Genomic DNA, 20,911 nt, shown 5'->3' on the forward strand with positions numbered 1-20,911 from the left:
TTCTAATGTCATGCTCAATAGAAATCCATCCCGAAATCTTGTCCAACAGAATTCCATTCTCATGCCATGTTCAACAGAATTACATTCCAATGCCGTGTTCAACAGAATTCCAATCTCATGCCGTTTTCAACAGAATTCCATTCTCATGCCGTGTTCAACAGAATTCCATTCAAATGCCGTGTTCAACAGAATTCCATTCTAATGCCGTGTTCAACAGAATTCCATTCTCATGCCGTGTTCAACAGAATTCCTTTCTCATGCCGTGTTCAACAGTATTCCATTCTCATGCCGTGTTCAACAGAATTACATTCTAATGCTGTGTTCAATAGAATTCCATTCTCATGCCGTGATCAACAGAAATCCATTCTAATGCTGTGATCAATATAATTCCATTCTAATGCTGTGTTCAATGGAATTCTATTCTAATGGCGTGTTCAACAGAATTCCATTCTGACGCCATGTTCAACAGAATTCCATTCTAATGGCGTGTTCAACAGAATTCCATTCTCATGCCGTGCTCAGTAGAATTCCATTCTCATGCCGTGATGCATAGAATTCCATTCTAATGCCGTGTTCAATGGAATTCTATTCTAATGAAGTGTTGAGAAGAATTCAATTCCTATGCCATGCTCAATAGAATTCCATTCCGAAATCGTGTTGAGAGGAATTCCATTCCGATGCCGTGTTGAGTAGAATTCCATTCTGATGCTGTGTTGAGTAGAATTCCATTCTGATGCCATGTTCAGTAGAATTCCATTCTGATGCCGTGCTAAATAGAATTCCATTTTGATTCCGTGTTGAGTAGAATTCCATTCTGATGCGGTGTTGAGTAGAATTCCATTCTGATGTCGTGCTCAATAGAATTCCATTCTGATGCAGTGTTGAGTAGAATTCCATTCTGATGCCGTGTTCAACAAAATTCCATTCTCATGCCGTGCTCAATAGAATTCCATTCTCATGCCGTGTTCAACAGAATTCCATTCTAATGCCGTGTTCATCAGAATTTCATTCTCATGCCGTGTTCAACAGAATTCCATTCTCATGCCGTGTTCAACAGAATTCCATTCTCATGCCGTGTTCAACAGAATTCCATTCTCATGCAGTGATCAATAGAATTCCATTCTAATGCTGTGTTCAACAGAATTCCATTCGAATGCCGTGTTCAACAGAATTCCATTCTAATGCTGTGTTCAATGGAATTCTATTCTAATGAAGTGTTGAGTGGAATTCCATTCTGATGCCATGCTCAATAGAATTCCATTCCGAAATCGTGTTGAGAGGAATTCCATTCTGATGCCGTGTTGAGTAGAATTCCATTCTGATGCCGTGTTGAGTAGAATTCCATTCTGATGCCGTGTTGAGTAGAATTTCATTCTGATGCCGTGTTGAGTAGACTTCCATTCTGATGCCGTGTTGAGAAGAATTCTATTCTGATGCCGTGTTGAGTAGAATTCCATTCTGATGCCGTGTTGAGTATAATTCCATTCTGATGCCGTGCTCAATAGAATTCCATTCTGATTCCGCGTTGAGTAGAATTCCATTCTGATGCCGTGCTCAATAGAATTCCATTCTGAATCCGTGTTGAGTACAATTGCATTCTGATGCTGTGCTCAATAGAATTCCATTCTGATGCTGTGTTCAATAGAATTCCATTCTGATGCTGTGCTCAATAGAATTCCATTCTGATGCTGTGCTCAATTGAATTCCATTCTAATGCTGTGTTCAACATTATTCCATTCTAATGCCGTGTTCAACAGAATTCCATTCCAACGCCTTTTTCAACAGAATTCCATTCTAATGGCGTGTTCAATAGAATTCCATTCTGATGCCGTGTTCAACAGAATTCCATTTTAATGCCTTGTTCAACAGAATTCCATTCTAATGCCGTGTTCAACAGAATTCCATTCTAAGGCCGTGTTCAAAAGAATTCCATTCCTAATGCCGTGTTCAACAGAATTCCATTCTAATGCTGTGTTCAATATAATTCCATTCTGATGCTGTGTTCAATAGAATTCCATTCTAATGCTGTCTTCAATAGAATTCCATTCTAATGCTGTGCTGAATATAATTCCATTCTAATGCCTTGCTCAATAGAATATCATGTTGATGCCGTGTACAATAGAATGCAACTCTAATAACGTGCTCAACAGAATTCCTTTCTAATGCTGTGCTCACTAGAATTCCATTCCTAATGCTGTGCTCAATAAAATTTCATTCTAAAGCCGTGTTCAATAGACTTCCATTCTAATGCCGTGTTCAACAGAATTCCATTCAAATGCCGTGTTCAACAGAATTCCATTCTAATGCCGTGTTCAACAGAATTCCATTCTCATGCCGTGTTCAACAGAATTCCTTTCTCATGCCGTGTTCAACAGTATTCCATTCTCATGCCGTGTTCAACAGAATTACATTCTAATGCTGTGTTCAATAGAATTCCATTCTCATGCCGTGATCAACAGAAATCCATTCTAATGCTGTGATCAATATAATTCCATTCTAATGCTGTGTTCAATGGAATTCTATTCTAATGGCGTGTTCAACAGAATTCCATTCTGACGCCATGTTCAACAGAATTCCATTCTAATGGCGTGTTCAACAGAATTCCATTCTCATGCCGTGCTCAGTAGAATTCCATTCTCATGCCGTGATGCATAGAATTCCATTCTAATGCCGTGTTCAATGGAATTCTATTCTAATGAAGTGTTGAGAAGAATTCAATTCCTATGCCATGCTCAATAGAATTCCATTCCGAAATCGTGTTGAGAGGAATTCCATTCCGATGCCGTGTTGAGTAGAATTCCATTCTGATGCTGTGTTGAGTAGAATTCCATTCTGATGCCATGTTCAGTAGAATTCCATTCTGATGCCGTGCTAAATAGAATTCCATTTTGATTCCGTGTTGAGTAGAATTCCATTCTGATGCGGTGTTGAGTAGAATTCCATTCTGATGTCGTGCTCAATAGAATTCCATTCTGATGCAGTGTTGAGTAGAATTCCATTCTGATGCCGTGTTCAACAAAATTCCATTCTCATGCCGTGCTCAATAGAATTCCATTCTCATGCCGTGTTCAACAGAATTCCATTCTAATGCCGTGTTCATCAGAATTTCATTCTCATGCCGTGTTCAACAGAATTCCATTCTCATGCCGTGTTCAACAGAATTCCATTCTCATGCCGTGTTCAACAGAATTCCATTCTCATGCAGTGATCAATAGAATTCCATTCTAATGCTGTGTTCAACAGAATTCCATTCGAATGCCGTGTTCAACAGAATTCCATTCTAATGCTGTGTTCAATGGAATTCTATTCTAATGAAGTGTTGAGTGGAATTCCATTCTGATGCCATGCTCAATAGAATTCCATTCCGAAATCGTGTTGAGAGGAATTCCATTCTGATGCCGTGTTGAGTAGAATTCCATTCTGATGCCGTGTTGAGTAGAATTCCATTCTGATGCCGTGTTGAGTAGAATTTCATTCTGATGCCGTGTTGAGTAGACTTCCATTCTGATGCCGTGTTGAGAAGAATTCTATTCTGATGCCGTGTTGAGTAGAATTCCATTCTGATGCCGTGTTGAGTATAATTCCATTCTGATGCCGTGCTCAATAGAATTCCATTCTGATTCCGCGTTGAGTAGAATTCCATTCTGATGCCGTGCTCAATAGAATTCCATTCTGAATCCGTGTTGAGTACAATTGCATTCTGATGCTGTGCTCAATAGAATTCCATTCTGATGCTGTGTTCAATAGAATTCCATTCTGATGCTGTGCTCAATAGAATTCCATTCTGATGCTGTGCTCAATTGAATTCCATTCTAATGCTGTGTTCAACATTATTCCATTCTAATGCCGTGTTCAACAGAATTCCATTCCAACGCCTTTTTCAACAGAATTCCATTCTAATGGCGTGTTCAATAGAATTCCATTCTGATGCCGTGTTCAACAGAATTCCATTTTAATGCCTTGTTCAACAGAATTCCATTCTAATGCCGTGTTCAACAGAATTCCATTCTAAGGCCGTGTTCAAAAGAATTCCATTCCTAATGCCGTGTTCAACAGAATTCCATTCTAATGCCGTGTTCAACAGAATTCCATTCTCATGCCGGGTTCAACAGAATTCCATTCTGATGCCGTGTTGAGTAGAATTGCATTCTGATGCTGTGCTCGATAGAATTCCATTCTGATGCTGTGTTCAATAGAATTCCATTCTGATGCGGTGTTGAGCAGAATTCCATTCTGATGTCGTGCTCAATAGAATTCCATTCTGATGACGTGTTGAGTAGAATTCCTTTCTGATGCCGTGTTCAACAGAATTCCATTCTAATGCTGTGTTCAACAAAATTCCATTCTCATGCCGTGCTCAATAGAATTCCATTCTCATGCCGTGTTCAACAGAATTCCATTCTCATGCCGTGTTCAACAGAATTCCATTCTCATGCCGTGTTCAACAGAATTCCATTCTAATGCCGTGTTCAACAGAATTCCATTCTAATGCCGTGTTCAACAGAATTCCATTCTAATGCTGTGTTCAATGGAATTCTATTCTAATGAAGTGTTGAGTAGAATTCCATTCTGATGCCATGCTCAATAGAATTCCATTCCGAAATCGTGTTGAGAGGAATTCCATTCCGATGCCGTGTTGAGTAGAATTCCATTCCGATGCCGTGTTGAGTAGAATTCCATTCTGATGCCGTGTTGAGTAGAATTCCATTCTGATGCCGTGTTGATTAGAATTTCATTCTGATGCCGTGTTGAGAAGAATTCGATTCTGATGCCGTGTTGAGTAGAATTCCATTCTGATGCCGTGTTGAGTATAATTCCATTCTGATGCCGTGCTCAATAGAATTCCATTCTGATGCCGTGCTCAATAGAATTCCATTCTGATTCCGCGTTGAGTAGAATTCCATTCTGATGCCGTGCACAATAGAATTCCATTCTGAATCCGTGTTGAGTAGAATTGCATTCTGATGCTGTGCTCAATAGAATTCCATTCTGATGCTGTGTTCAATAGAATTCCATTCTGATGCTGTGCTCAATAGAATTCCATTCTAATGCTGTGTTCAACATTATTCCATTCTAATGCCGTGTTCAACAGAATTCCATTCTAATGCCTTTTTCAACAGAATTCCATTCTAATGGCGTGTTCAATAGAATTCCATTCTGATGCCGTGTTCATCAGAATTCCATTTTAATGCCTTGTTCAACAGAATTCCATTCTAATGCCGTGTTCAAAACAATTCCATTCCTAATGCCGTGTTCAACGGAATTCCATTCTAATGCCGTGTTCAACAGAATTCCATTCTCATGCCGGGTTCAACAGAATTCCATTCTGATGCCGTGTTGAGTAGAATTCCATTCTGATGCTGTGTTCAATAGAATTCCATTCTGATGCTGTGCTCAATAGAAGTGTCACGGTGCTGACTTTTGCCCAATACCTGCAGCAAAAGCCTCTACCCCGTCCTCTGGCTAGGCAGAGTACTTTAGGATTTTAGTTACTTTGGTGTAACAAGAGCCTAGCCGTGCGGCCCTACCAACACTCCTATTTATTCGTAATGGCCCTTCACCTGAGTTGGGTTTGTTCCTTCTTTCACGTTGTCACTCCCTTATTTTCCGGTCTAGTATGAGGCCTTGGATAGATATACTCCTATTTAAATATTCTTAAGCGTTATGGATTCCTCTTATATTTCCTTACCTTCAAGTTATCTTTACCTATGTATATATCAATACCTAATAACAACTCCTATTAGTTATTATGCTCGTCAGCTAGTAGTCACTCGGAAACTAGTATTGGTATATGTTTTGACTCTCTTAAAAAATATATTATTGTCCACACAATGAAATATTCTTTAGTTCAATCACTTTAACCTATAACCAGGGTTACTTTCTGTTCAGTGAGAGTGTCAAAGGCGTTTGCTCTCCAGATCGTTAATCTGGCCTAGTTGTCAAAGTTTCAAGCTTTTATTAAGTCACTCTGTTTTTTGTCTTATACACATCATTACAATTCAATGGTTATACAGTTACTCAATACAACAATAATGCTCAATCAATCCTTAATGCTTTAAGCTATGCCAGATAATATTGCAAAACTTCAAATCCGTTAACACTTCTAACAATATTGACTAAATAGCAAAAATAGTTAAATTACCTTAAATGCTCAGCCCTTGGTCACTTTCCTGTAATCGGTATTCTCGCAGCTACGACGCTAGATTCCGAATTCCAGTATCTTAATACACTTACAACACTGTGTATGGACTCAATATATTGTAACTGGTACTTTGCTGTTTCCTTGTATTGCCAATCACATCTGTACCTGATGTCTCACTGAGTGACTGCCACTTCGTCTGTATTCAAGAGGTGTTTGGACCTCTGTGTTTCGTAAACTCAGTCTCGGGGTCACCAAATTCAACCAAGTATATTCAGATAGTGATCCAATAAGTACTTAGGCAAAATAATCAAATTCTCTAATATTGTTATAGTCTAACAAAAAGAGTATAGTGCAATAGTAAATTTACCTGTGATGATTCTCCATATGAAGTCTGTCTCATATGTTAACGAGGATCATACTGTCTTATGATCTCTGTTCTCTTTATATACCTTTTTACAGGGTAAGTTCCCACTGGTGCTGTAGACCTACGTAACCTTAGGCCTGTGTGTTAAACGGAAGTTTCCTATTATTACCATTTAAGGTCATGCACTACTGACTCTCACATTGCTGCTTCCGTGTTACTGTTGGCTGATTTTACTCAATCATACCAGCTGGTTGTTTCTACCACTGGAGGTGGCGTAGGTGGTATGTCAAGCGTCAGCTGGGAGAAGTCTATGATAGGTATCTCCTCGGCTTCCCCCTGTTGTCCAGTTGCTGCAGGTGCGGCCCATGGTTCCATGAGGTCACGTGAATGCCCTGTGTTGTTGTCCCCATTGCTTGATGGAGTGGGCAGATACTTTTCATCTCTTGTCACAGAATTCCATTCTAATGACATGTTCAACAGAATTCCATTCTAATGCCGGGTTCAACAGAATTCCATTCTAATGCAATGCTCATTAGAATTCCATTCTAATGACGTGCTCAATAGAATTCCATTCTGATGCCGTGTTGAGTAGAATTCCATTCTGATGCTTTGCTCAATGGAATTCCATTCTGATGCTGTGCTCAATAGAAACCATTCTGATGCTGTGCTCATTAGAATTCCATTCTAATGACGTGTTCAATAGAACTCCATTCTAATGCCATGCTCAATATAATTCCATTCTGATGCTGTGCTCAATAGAATTCCATTCGGATGCTGTGCTCAATAAATTCCATTCTAATGACGTGTTCAATAGAATTCCAGTCTGATGCTGTGCTCAATAGAATTCCATTCTGATGCTGTGTTCAATAGAATTCCATTCTGATGCTGTGCTCAATAGAATTCCATTCTGATGCTGTGCTCAATAGAATTCCATTCTGATGCTGTGCTCAATAGAATTCCATTCTAATGACGTCTTCAATAGAATTCCATTCTAATGCCATGCTCAATAGAATTCCATTCTAATGCCGTGTTCAATTGAATTTCATTCTAATGCCGTGTTCAATATAATTTAATTCTAATGCTGTGCTCAATAGAATTCCATTCTAGTGCCGTGCTCAATAGAATTTCATTCTAATGCCGTGTTCAATAGAATTTTATTCTAATGCCGTGTTCAATAGAATTCCATTCTCACCCTTTTTTGCTTTTCTTGTAGATCTTGGCTATCCTCTCAGTGGGAACTCCATACTTCTCTGATATCTGTGAATGAAGGACAATGTTATTTAGATTCCACGAACAAGCTGTGGATGCGATTTACCAATACCAGAGAGGATAACCTGGATCATCCAGATGATAGAGACTAACTAACTGGTGGACGCCCTCTGGTCAGGTGGTCTAACCCCAGAAACAGGGCTTTCCTCCCCAACTTCTCCTTTTGCACTTTGCCTCCTCATAATCTGGCTGCCCTGCTGATTCTGATCGGTTTAAATAGAGCATCTTTTTTTAGAGATACTCACTGCTTCCATCAGGCCTCTCAGGGTTGGAGACTTGAGCATCAGAGCATCAAACACCTCATCCAACTCTTTCCTCACATACAGCAGGACTGTGGAGAGATGGACACATTCAGGATGTTATGCCACTGAAGTTGTTTTGGCTTGTCTGTGAAGCAGCGCTCCTATAGTAGGATGTTATAAAGACTGGTACCTCTTTAGAGTCTATATAGACTGGTACCTCTCTGTAGAGGTTATATAGACTAGTACCTCTGTAGAGTCTATATAGACTTGTACCTCTCTGTAGAGTCTATATAGACTGGTACCTCTGTAGAGGTTATATAGACTGGTACCTCTGTAGAGGTTATATAGACTGGTACCCCTGTAGAGGTTATATAGACTGGTACCTCTGTAGAGGTTAAATAGACTGGTACCTCTGTAGAGGTTATATAGAATAGTACCTCTCTGTAGAGATTATATAGACTAGTACCTCTCTGTAGAGTCTATATAGACTGGTACCTCTCTGTAGAGTCTATATAGACTGGTAGCTCTGTAGAGGTTATATAGACTGGTACCTCTGTAGAGGTTAAATAGGCTGGTACCTCTGTAGAAATTATATAGACTGGTACTTCTGTAGAGGTTAAATAGACTGGTACCTCTGTAGAGGTTATATAGACTGGTACCTCTGTCGAGGTTATATAGACTGGTACCTCTGTAGAGGTTATATAGACTGGTACCTCTGTAGAGGTTAAATAGGCTGGTACCTCTGTAGAAATTATATAGACTGGTACTTCTGTAGAGGTTAAATAGACTGGTACCTCTGTAGAGTTTATATAGACTGGTACCTCTGTAGAGGTTATATAGACTGCTACCTCTCTGTAGAGGTTATATAGACTGCTACCTCTCTGTAGAGTCTATATAGACTGGTACCTCTTTAGAGGTTATATAGACTGGTACCTCTGTAGAGGTGATATAGACTGGTACCTCTCTGTAGAGTCTATATAGACTGGTACCTCTCCATAGAGGTTAGATAGACTGGTACCTCTGTAGAGGTGATATAGACTGGTACCTGTCTGTAGAGGTTATATAGACTGGTACCTCTCTGTAGAGATTATATAGACTTGTACCTCTGTGTAGAGATTATATAGACTGGTACCTCTCTGTAGAGGTTATATAGACTGGTACCCCTCTGTAGAGGTTAAATAGACTGGTATCTCTGTAGAGATTATGTAGACTGGTTCCTCTGTAGAGATTATATAGACTGGTACCTCTCTGTAGAGGTTATATAGACTAGTACCTCTGTAGAGGTTATATAGACTAGTACCTCTGTAGAGGTTATATAGACTGGTACCTCTCTGTAGAGGTTACATAGACTAGTACCTCTGTAGAGGTTATATAGACTGGTACCCCTCTGTAGAGGTTATATAGACTGGTACTTCTGTAGAGGTTATATAGACTGGTACCTCTGTAGAGGTTAAATAGACTGGTACCTCTGTAGAGATTATGTAGACTGGTTCCTCTGTAGAGATTATATAGACTGGTACCTCTCTGTAGAGGTTATATAGACTGGTACCTCTCTGTAGAGTCTATATAGACTGATACCTCTCTGTAGAGGTTATATAGACTAGTACCTCTCTGTAGGGTTATATAGACTAGTACCTCTCTGTAGGGTTATACAGACTGGTAGCTCTGTGTAGAGGTTATATGGACTGGTACCTCTCTTGTGTGTTTCCTCTTTGATCTGTTTGTGGGAAGGAGGTGAGAGGTCATCCTCTGACGGTCTGAACATCCTCTTAACCAACACACTCCTGCATGATGGACACAACAACAACAACAGCAACAGACCAGTCAGACCTCTAACTCACACACACACACTCATCACACATCAAAGATGGGATACACAACGAACAAGAGGGCTTGCTCAGAGGCTGGGATTCAACTCAATCATGCATTGGCTGCAATACACGTTTTAAAAGCAAAGTTCCAACATTAGTGACCGCATTCACGCTAAACACTGCAGATCCAGTGACCGCATTCACGCTAAACACTGCAGATCCAGTGACCGCATTCACGCTAAACACTGCAGATCCAGTGAACGCATTCACGCTAAACACTGCAGATCAAGTGACCGCATTCACGCTAAACACTGCAGAACCAGTGACCACATTCACGCTAAACACTGCAGATCCAGTGACCGCGCCGGAGAGGAGAGCTGCCGTTTTATTGGCTTTATTAGCCAAACGTGCTATTTAGTTGGTCTCCTAGAGATGAACGTACTTTGGTGTGAAAAGTTCAAATCAATCCCAGAACAATAGCAAAGGACCTTGTGAAGATGCCGGAGGAAACCGATACAAAAGTATCTATATCCACAGTAAAACGAGTCCTATATATCGATATAACCTGAAAGGCGGCTCAGCAAGGAAGAAGCCACTGCTCAAAAACCGCCATAAAAAAGCCAGACTACGGTTTGCAACTGCACATGGGGACAAAGATTGTACTTTTTTGGAGAAATGTCCTCTGGTTTGATGAAACAAATATAGAACTGTTTGGCCATAATGACCATCGTTATGTTTGGAGGAAAAAGAGGGAGGCTTGCAAGCCGAAGAACACAATCCCAACCATGAAGCACGGGGGTAGCAGCATCATGTTGTGGGGGTGCCTTGCTGCAGGAGGGAGTCGTGCACTTCACAAAATAGATGGCATCATGAGGGTGGAAAATTACGTTGATTTATTGAAGCAACATCTCAAGACAGCAGTCAGGAAGTTAAAAGCTTGGTCGTAAATGGGTCTTCCAAATGGACAATGACCCCAAGCATACTTCCAAAGTTGTGGCAAAATGGCTTAAGGACAACAGAGGGGCCATCACAAAGAACTTTCCTCAATCCTATAGAAAATGTGTGGGCAGAACTGAAAAAGCGTGTGCGAGCAAGGAGGCCTACAAACCTGACTCAGTTACACCAGCTCTGTCACAAGGAATGGGTAAAAAAATCATCCAACTTATTGTGGGAAGCTTGTGGAAGGCTACCCAAATGTTTGACCCAAGTCAAACAATTTAAAAGGCAATGCTACCAAATACTAATTGAGTGTATGTACATTTCTGACCCACTGGGAATGTGATGAAAGAAATCAAATCTGAAATAAATCATTCTCTCTACTATTATTCTGACATTTCACATTCTTAAAATAAAGTGGTGATCCTAACTGACCTAAGACATGGAATTCTTACTAGGATTAAATGTCAGGAATTGTGAAAAACTGAGTTTAAATGCATTTGGCTAAGGTGTATGTAAACTTCCGACTTCAACTGTATGTGTGGGATTGAGTTGGTCCCATTTTACATATGTGAGGTTTAGACAGTGCACAAAAACATTAGGAACACCTGCTCTTTCCATGACATAGACTGACCAGGGGAATCCATGTGAGAGCTATGATCCCTTATTGATGTCACTTGTTAAATTCACTTCAATCAGTGTGGCTGAAGGGGAGGAGACAGGTAAAATAATGATTTTTAAGCCTTGGGCCAAATGAGACATGGATTGTGTATGTGTGCCAATCAGAGGGTGAATGGGCAAGACAAAGGATGTAAGTGTCTTTGAACAGGGTATGGTAGTAGATGCCAGGTGCACCGGTTTGAGTCAAGAACTGCAACGCTGCTGTTTTTTTTATGCCCAACAGTTTCCCGTGTGTATCAAGAATGTTCCACCACCCAAAGGACATCCAGCCAACTTGACACAACTGTGGGAGGCATTGGAGTCAACATGGTCCAGCGTCCCTGTGGAACGCTTTCAACACCTTGTAGAGTCCATGTCCAACGAATTGAGGCTTTTCTGAGGGCAAAAGGGGGTGCAACTAAATATTAGGAAGGTGTTCCTAATGTTTTGTACACTCAGTGGATATTTGCATGAGAATGTTTCCACATGTGAACACTCACCCTCCTCTCTCAATCTCTTCTGTGTTAAAGGCAAATACCTGGGAAAGAATAACACATTGGCAACGTCAGCTTTAAGTATGTACATAACATAGGCAAATATACATATAAGAAATTAAACAGAAATCTAAATATCTTATGCATCATTCCTTCAAATAGCTTAAAGGCATATATTTGACAATCTGTAAAAAGTCAATAAAAGATGTGGCCCTAAAAACTCTCAGACTGGTTACAAGAGGAGAAAACCAAACATCTGCAAACTGACATTTCTTCTAGATACATCTCTAGATTCTCTACAAAGCTTATTGATAAGTTAACCAAGGCATCGTTAGACCGTACCAGATTGTTGATAAGTTAACCAAGGCATCATTAGACCGTATCAGATCATTGATAAGTTAACCAAGGCCTCATTAGACCGTATCAGATTGTTGATGAGTTAACGAAGATATCGATAGACCATATCAGATCATTGATAAGTTAACCAAGGCATCGTTAGACCGATAATGTATCAGATCTTTCATAAGTTAACCAAGGCATCGTTAGACCATATCAAATTGTTGATAAGTTAACCAAGGCATCGTTAGACCATATCAGATTATTAATAAGTTAAAGAAGGCATTGTCAGACCGTATCAGATTGTTGATAAGTTAACCAAGGCATCGTTAGCCCGATAATGTATCCGATCTTTCATAAGTTAACCAAGGCACCGTTAGACCATATCAGATTGTTGATAAGTTAACCAAGGCATCGTTAGACCATATCAGATCATTGATAAGCTAACCAAGGCATTGTTAGACCATATCAGATCATTGATAAGTTAACCAAGGCATCGTTAGAACGATAATGTATCAGATCTTTCAAAGTTAACCAAGGCACTGTTAGACCATATCAGATTGTTGATAAGTTAAACAAGGCACTGTTAGACCATATCAGATTGTTGATAAGTTAACCAAGGCATTGTTAGACCATATCAGATTGTTGATAAGTTAACCAAGGCATTGTTTGACGATATCAGATAATTGATAAGTTAACCAAGGCATCGTTAGACCATATCAGATTGTTGTTAAGTTAACCAAGGCATTGTTAGACCATATCAGATCATTGATAAGTTAACCAAGGCATCGTTAGACCATATCAGATTGTTGCTAAGTTAACCAAGGCATCGTTAGCCCATATCAGATCATTGATAAGTTAACCAAGGCATCATTAGACCATATCAGATCATTGATAACTTAACCAAGGCATCGTTAGACCATATCAGATTGTTGATAAGTTAACCAAGGCATCGTTAGACCGTATAAGATTGTTGATAAGTTAACCAAGGCATCGTTAGACATATCAGATCATTGATAAGTTAACTAAGGCACCGTTAGACAATATAAGTTTGTTGAAAAGTTAAATAAGTCAACGTTAGAACATATCAGATCATTGATAAGTTAACCAAGGCATTGTTAGACCATATCAGATCATTGATAAGTTAACCAAGGCATCGTTAGACCGATAATGTATCAGATCTTTCATAAGTTAACCAAGGCACCGTTAGACTACATTAGAATGTTGATAAGTTAACCAAGGCATCGTTAGACCATATCAAATCATTGATAAGTTAACCAAGGCATCGTTAGACCATATCAGTTTGTTGTTTAGTTAACCAAGGCATCGTTAGACCATATCAGATTATTAATAAGTTAAAGAAGGCATCGTCAGACCGTATCAGATTGTTGATAAGTTAACCAAGGCATTGTTACCCCGATAATGTATCCAATCTTTCATAAGTTAACCAAGGCACCGTTAGACCATATCAGATTGTTGATAAGTTAACCAAGGCATCGTTAGACCATATCAGATCATTGATAAGCTAACCAAGGCATTGTTAGACCATATCAGATCATTGATAAGTTAACCAAGGCATCGTTAGAACGATAATGTATCAGATCTTTCAAAGTTAACCAAGGCATCGTTAGACCATATCAGATTGTTGATAAGTTAACCAAGGCATTGTTTGACGATATCAGATCATTGATAAGTTAACCAAGGCATCGTTAGACCATATCAGATTGTTGATAAGTTAACCAAGGCATTGTTAGACCATATCAGATCATTGATAAGTTAACCAAGGCATCGTTAGACCATATCAGATTGTTGCTAAGTTAACCAAGGCATCGTTAGCCCATATCAGATCATTGATAAGTTAACCAAGGCATCATTAGACCATATCAGATCATTGATAACTTAACCAAGGCATCGTTAGACCATATCAGATCGTTGATAAGTTAACCAAGGCATCGTTAGAACATATCAGATAATTGATAAGTTAACAAAGGCATCGTTAGACAATATCAGATCATTGATAAGTTAAACAAGGCACCGTTAGACCATATCAGATTGTTGATAAGTTAACCAAGGCATCGTTAGACCATATCAGATCATTGATAAGTTAACAAAGGCATCGTTAGACCGATAATGTATCAGATCTTTCATAAGTTAACCAAGGCACCGTTAGACCATATCAGATTGTTGATAAGTTAACCAAGGCATCGTTACACCGATAATGTATCAGATCTGTCATAAGTTAACCAAGGCATCGTTAGACCATATCAGATTGTTGATAAGTTAACCAAGGCATCGTTAGACCATATCAGATCATTGATAAGTTAACCAAGGCATTGTTATACCATATCAGATTGTTGATCAGTTAACCAAGGCATCGTTAGACATATCAGATCATTGATAAGTTAACCAAGGCATCGTTAGACCATATCAGATTGTCGATAAGTTAACCAAGGCATCGTTAGTCATATCAGATCATTGATAAGTTAACCAAGGCATCGTTAGACCATATCAGATCGTTGATAAGTTAACCAAGGCATCCTTAGACCATATCAGATCATTGATAAGTTAACCAAGGCATCGATAGACCATATCAGATCATTGATAATTTAAACAAGGCATCGTTAGACCATATCAGATAATTGATAAGTTAACACAGGCAGCGTTAGACCATATCAGATCATTGATAAGTTAACCAAGGCATCGTTAGACCATATCAGATCATTGATAAGTTAACCAAGGCATCGTTAGACCGATAATGTATCAGATCTTTCATAAGTTAACCAAGGCACCGTTAGACCATATCAGATTGTTGATAAGTTAACCAAGGCATTGTTAGACCATATTAGATTGTTGATAAGTTAACCAAGGCATCATTAGACCGTATCAGATCATTGATAAGTCAACCAAGGCATTGTTAGACCATATCAGATTGTTGATAAGTTAACCAAGGCATCGTTAGACCATATCAGATCATTGATAAGTTAACCAAGGCATCGTTAGACCGATAATGTATCAGATCTTTCATAAGTTAACCAAGGCACCGTTAGACCATATCAGATCATTGATAAGTCAACCAAGGCATTGTTAGACCATATCAGATTGTTGATAAGTTAACCAAGGCAACGTTAGACCATATCAGATCATTGATAAGTTAACCAAGGCATCGTTAGACCATATCAGATTGTTGCTAAGTTAACCAAGGCATCGTTAGCCCATATCAGATCATTGATAAGTTAACCAAGGCATCATTAGACCATATCAGATCATTGATAACTTAACCAAGGCATCGTTAGACCATATCAGATTGTTGATAAGTTAACCAAGGCATCGTTAGACCGTATAAGATTGTTGATAAGTTAACCAAGGCATCGTTAGCCCATATCAGATCATTGATAAGTTAACCAAGGCATCATTAGACCATATCAGATCATTGATAAGTTAACCAAGGCATCGTTAGAACATATCAGATAATTGATAAGTTAACAAAGGCATCGTTAGACAATATCAGATCATTGATAAGTTAAACAAGGCACCGTTAGACCATATCAGATTGTTGATAAGTTAACAAAGGCATCGTTAGACCGATAATGTATCAGATCTTTCATAAGTTAACCAAGGCACCGTTAGACCATATCAGATTGTTGATAAGTTAACCAAGGCATCGTTACACCGATAATGTATCAGATCTGTCATAAGTTAACCAAGGCATCGTTAGACCATATCAGATTGTTGATAAGTTAACCAAGGCATCGTTAGACCATATCAGATCATTGATAAGTTAACCAAGGCATTGTTATACCATATCAGATTGTTGATAAGTTAACCAAGGCATCGTTAGACATATCAGATCATTGATAAGTTAACCAAGGCATCGTTAGACCATATCAGATTGTTGATAAGTTAACCAAGGCATCGTTAGACCGTATAAGATTGTTGATAAGTTAACCAAGGCATCGTTAGACATATCAGATCATTGATAAGTTAACTAAGGCACCGTTAGACAATATAAGTTTGTTGAAAAGTTAAATAAGTCAACGTTAGAACATATCAGATCATTGATAAGTTAACCAAGGCATTGTTAGACCATATCAGATCATTGATAAGTTAACCAAGGCATCGTTAGACCGATAATGTATCAGATCTTTCATAAGTTAACCAAGGCACCGTTAGACCATATTAGAATGTTGATAAGTTAACCAAGGCATCGTTAGACCATATCAGATCATTGATAAGTTAACCAAGGCATAGTTAGACCATATCAGTTTGTTGTTTAGTTAACCAGGGCATCGTTAGACCATATCAGATTATTAATAAGTTAAAGAAGGCATCGTCAGACCGTATCAGATTGTTGATAAGTTAACCAAGGCATTGTTAGCCCGATAATGTATCCGATCTTTCATAAGTTAACCAAGGCACCGTTAGACCATATCAGATTGTTGATAAGTTAACCAAGGCATCGTTAGACCATATCAGATCATTGATAAGCTAACCAAGGCAACGTTAGACCATATCAGATTGTTGATAAGTTAACCAAGGCATCGTTAGACCATATCAGATCATTGATAAGTTAACCAAGGCATCGTTAGACCGATAATGTATCAGATCTTTCATAAGTTAACCAAGGCACCGTTAGACCATATCAGATCATTGATAAGTCAACCAAGGCATTGTTAGACCATATCAGATTGTTGATAAGTTAACCAAGGCAACGTTAGACCATATCAGATCATTGATAAGTTAACCAAGGCATCGTTAGACCATATCAGATTGTTGCTAAGTTAACCAAGGCATCGTTAGCCCATATCAGATCATTGATAAGTTAACCAAGGCATCATTAGACCATATCAGATCATTGATAACTTAACCAAGGCATCGTTAGACCATATCAGATTGTTGATAAGTTAACCAAGGCATCGTTAGACCGTATAAGATTGTTGATAAGTTAACCAAGGCATCGTTAGCCCATATCAGATCATTGATAAGTTAACCAAGGCATCATTAGACCATATCAGATCATTGATAAGTTAACCAAGGCATCGTTAGAACATATCAGATAATTGATAAGTTAACAAAGGCATCGTTAGACAATATCAGATCATTGATAAGTTAAACAAGGCACCGTTAGACCATATCAGATTGTTGATAAGTTAACAAAGGCATCGTTAGACCGATAATGTATCAGATCTTTCATAAGTTAACCAAGGCACCGTTAGACCATATCAGATTGTTGATAAGTTAACCAAGGCATCGTTACACCGATAATGTATCAGATCTGTCATAAGTTAACCAAGGCATCGTTAGACCATATCAGATTGTTGATAAGTTAACCAAGGCATCGTTAGACCATATCAGATCATTGATAAGTTAACCAAGGCATTGTTATACCATATCAGATCATTGATAAGTTAACCAAGGCATCATTAGACCATATCAGATCATTGATAACTTAACCAAGGCATCGTTAGACCATATCAGATTGTTGATAAGTTAACCAAGGCATCGTTAGACCGTATAAGATTGTTGATAAGTTAACCAAGGCATCGTTAGCCCATATCAGATCATTGATAAGTTAACCAAGGCATCATTAGACCATATCAGATCATTGATAAGTTAACCAAGGCATCGTTAGAACATATCAGATAATTGATAAGTTAACAAAGGCATCGTTAGACAATATCAGATCATTGATAAGTTAAACAAGGCACCGTTAGACCATATCAGATTGTTGATAAGTTAACAAAGGCATCGTTAGACCGATAATGTATCAGATCTTTCATAAGTTAACCAAGGCACCGTTAGACCATATCAGATTGTTGATAAGTTAACCAAGGCATCGTTACACCGATAATGTATCAGATCTGTCATAAGTTAACCAAGGCATCGTTAGACCATATCAGATTGTTGATAAGTTAACCAAGGCATCGTTAGACCATATCAGATCATTGATAAGTTAACCAAGGCATTGTTATACCATATCAGATTGTTGATAAGTTAACCAAGGCATCGTTAGACATATCAGATCATTGATAAGTTAACCAAGGCATCGTTAGACCATATCAGATTGTTGATAAGTTAACCAAGGCATCGTTAGACCGTATAAGATTGTTGATAAGTTAACCAAGGCATCGTTAGACATATCAGATCATTGATAAGTTAACTAAGGCACCGTTAGACAATATAAGTTTGTTGAAAAGTTAAATAAGTCAACGTTAGAACATATCAGATCATTGATAAGTTAACCAAGGCATTGTTAGACCATATCAGATCATTGATAAGTTAACCAAGGCATCGTTAGACCGATAATGTATCAGATCTTTCATAAGTTAACCAAGGCACCGTTAGACCATATTAGAATGTTGATAAGTTAACCAAGGCATCGTTAGACCATATCAGATCATTGATAAGTTAACCAAGGCATAGTTAGACCATATCAGTTTGTTGTTTAGTTAACCAGGGCATCGTTAGACCATATCAGATTATTAATAAGTTAAAGAAGGCATCGTCAGACCGTATCAGATTGTTGATAAGTTAACCAAGGCATTGTTAGCCCGATAATGTATCCGATCTTTCATAAGTTAACCAAGGCACAGTTAGACCATATCAGATTGTTGATAAGTTAACCAAGGCATCGTTAGACCATATCAGATCATTGATAAGCTAACCAAGGCAACGTTAGACCATATCAGATTGTTGATAAGTTAACCAAGGCATCGTTAGACCATATCAGATCATTGATAAGTTAACCAAGGCATCGTTAGACCGATAATGTATCAGATCTTTCATAAGTTAACCAAGGCACCGTTAGACCATATCAGATCATTGATAAGTCAACCAAGGCATTGTTAGACCATATCAGATTGTTGATAAGTTAACCAAGGCAACGTTAGACCATATCAGATCATTGATAAGTTAACCAAGGCATCGTTAGACCATATCAGATTGTTGCTAAGTTAACCAAGGCATCGTTAGCCCATATCAGATCATTGATAAGTTAACCAAGGCATCATTAGACCATATCAGATCATTGATAACTTAACCAAGGCATCGTTAGACCATATCAGATTGTTGATAAGTTAACCAAGGCATCGTTAGACCGTATAAGATTGTTGATAAGTTAACCAAGGCATCGTTAGCCCATATCAGATCATTGATAAGTTAACCAAGGCATCATTAGACCATATCAGATCATTGATAAGTTAACCAAGGCATCGTTAGAACATATCAGATAATTGATAAGTTAACAAAGGCATCGTTAGACAATATCAGATCATTGATAAGTTAAACAAGGCACCGTTAGACCATATCAGATTGTTGATAAGTTAACAAAGGCATCGTTAGACCGATAATGTATCAGATCTTTCATAAGTTAACCAAGGCACCGTTAGACCATATCAGATTGTTGATAAGTTAACCAAGGCATCGTTACACCGATAATGTATCAGATCTGTCATAAGTTAACCAAGGCATCGTTAGACCATATCAGATTGTTGATAAGTTAACCAAGGCATCGTTAGACCATATCAGATCATTGATAAGTTAACCAAGGCATTGTTATACCATATCAGATTGTTGATAAGTTAACCAAGGCATCGTTAGACATATCAGATCATTGATAAGTTAACCAAGGCATCGTTAGACCATATCAGATTGTTGATAAGTTAACCAAGGCATCGTTAGACCGTATAAGATTGTTGATAAGTTAACCAAGGCATCGTTAGACATATCAGATCATTGATAAGTTAACTAAGGCACCGTTAGACAATATAAGTTTGTTGAAAAGTTAAATAAGTCAACGTTAGAACATATCAGATCATTGATAAGTTAACCAAGGCATTGTTAGACCATATCAGATCATTGATAAGTTAACCAAGGCATCGTTAGACCGATAATGTATCAGATCTTTCATAAGTTAACCAAGGCACCGTTAGACCATATTAGAATGTTGATAAGTTAACCAAGGCATCGTTAGACCATATCAGATCATTGATAAGTTAACCAAGGCATAGTTAGACCATATCAGTTTGTTGTTTAGTTAACCAGGGCATCGTTAGACCATATCAGATTATTAATAAGTTAAAGAAGGCATCGTCAGACCGTATCAGATTGTTGATAAGTTAACCAAGGCATTGTTAGCCCGATAATGTATCCGATCTTTCATAAGTTAACCAAGGCACCGTTAGACCATATCAGATTGTTGATAAGTTAACCAAGGCATCGTTAGACCATATCAGATCATTGATAAGCTAACCAAGGCAACGTTAGACCATATCAGATTGTTGATAAGTTAACCAAGGCATCGTTAGACCATATCAGATCATTGATAAGTTAACCAAGGCATCGTTAGACCGATAATGTATCAGATCTTTCATAAGTTAACCAAGGCACCGTTAGACCATATCAGATCATTGATAAGTCAACCAAGGCATTGTTAGACCATATCAGATTGTTGATAAGTTAACCAAGGCAACGTTAGACCATATCAGATCATTGATAAGTTAACCAAGGCATCGTTAGACCATATCAGATTGTTGCTAAGTTAACCAAGGCATCGTTAGCCCATATCAGATCATTGATAAGTTAACCAAGGCATCATTAGACCATATCAGATCATTGATAACTTAACCAAGGCATCGTTAGACCATATCAGATTGTTGATA

The 20,911-nt window shown here is 38.4% G+C and overlaps 1 protein-coding gene across 2 annotated transcripts in view; it reads right to left on the bottom strand.

Annotated features, from left to right (window-relative positions):
* Positions 1 to 20,911, bottom strand: part of grhl2b (grainyhead like transcription factor 2b) — a 116,237-nt gene that overhangs the window by 11,465 nt on the left and 83,861 nt on the right. For both annotated transcript variants that reach the window (XM_090228506.1, XM_090228507.1), the window contains 4 exons: positions 11,925 to 11,962; positions 9,710 to 9,801; positions 8,021 to 8,106; positions 7,699 to 7,763 (listed from right to left, as the gene is read on the bottom strand). In XM_090228506.1, the coding sequence (XP_090084632.1) occupies positions 7,699 to 7,763; positions 8,021 to 8,106; positions 9,710 to 9,801; positions 11,925 to 11,962 (281 nt within the window). The remainder of the gene's footprint in view (positions 1 to 7,698; positions 7,764 to 8,020; positions 8,107 to 9,709; positions 9,802 to 11,924; positions 11,963 to 20,911) is intronic.

This window comes from Oncorhynchus mykiss, chromosome 30, assembly GCF_057628025.1.
Source record: "Oncorhynchus mykiss isolate SJ-2025 chromosome 30, ASM5762802v1, whole genome shotgun sequence".
NCBI lineage: Eukaryota > Metazoa > Chordata > Actinopteri > Salmoniformes > Salmonidae > Oncorhynchus > Oncorhynchus mykiss.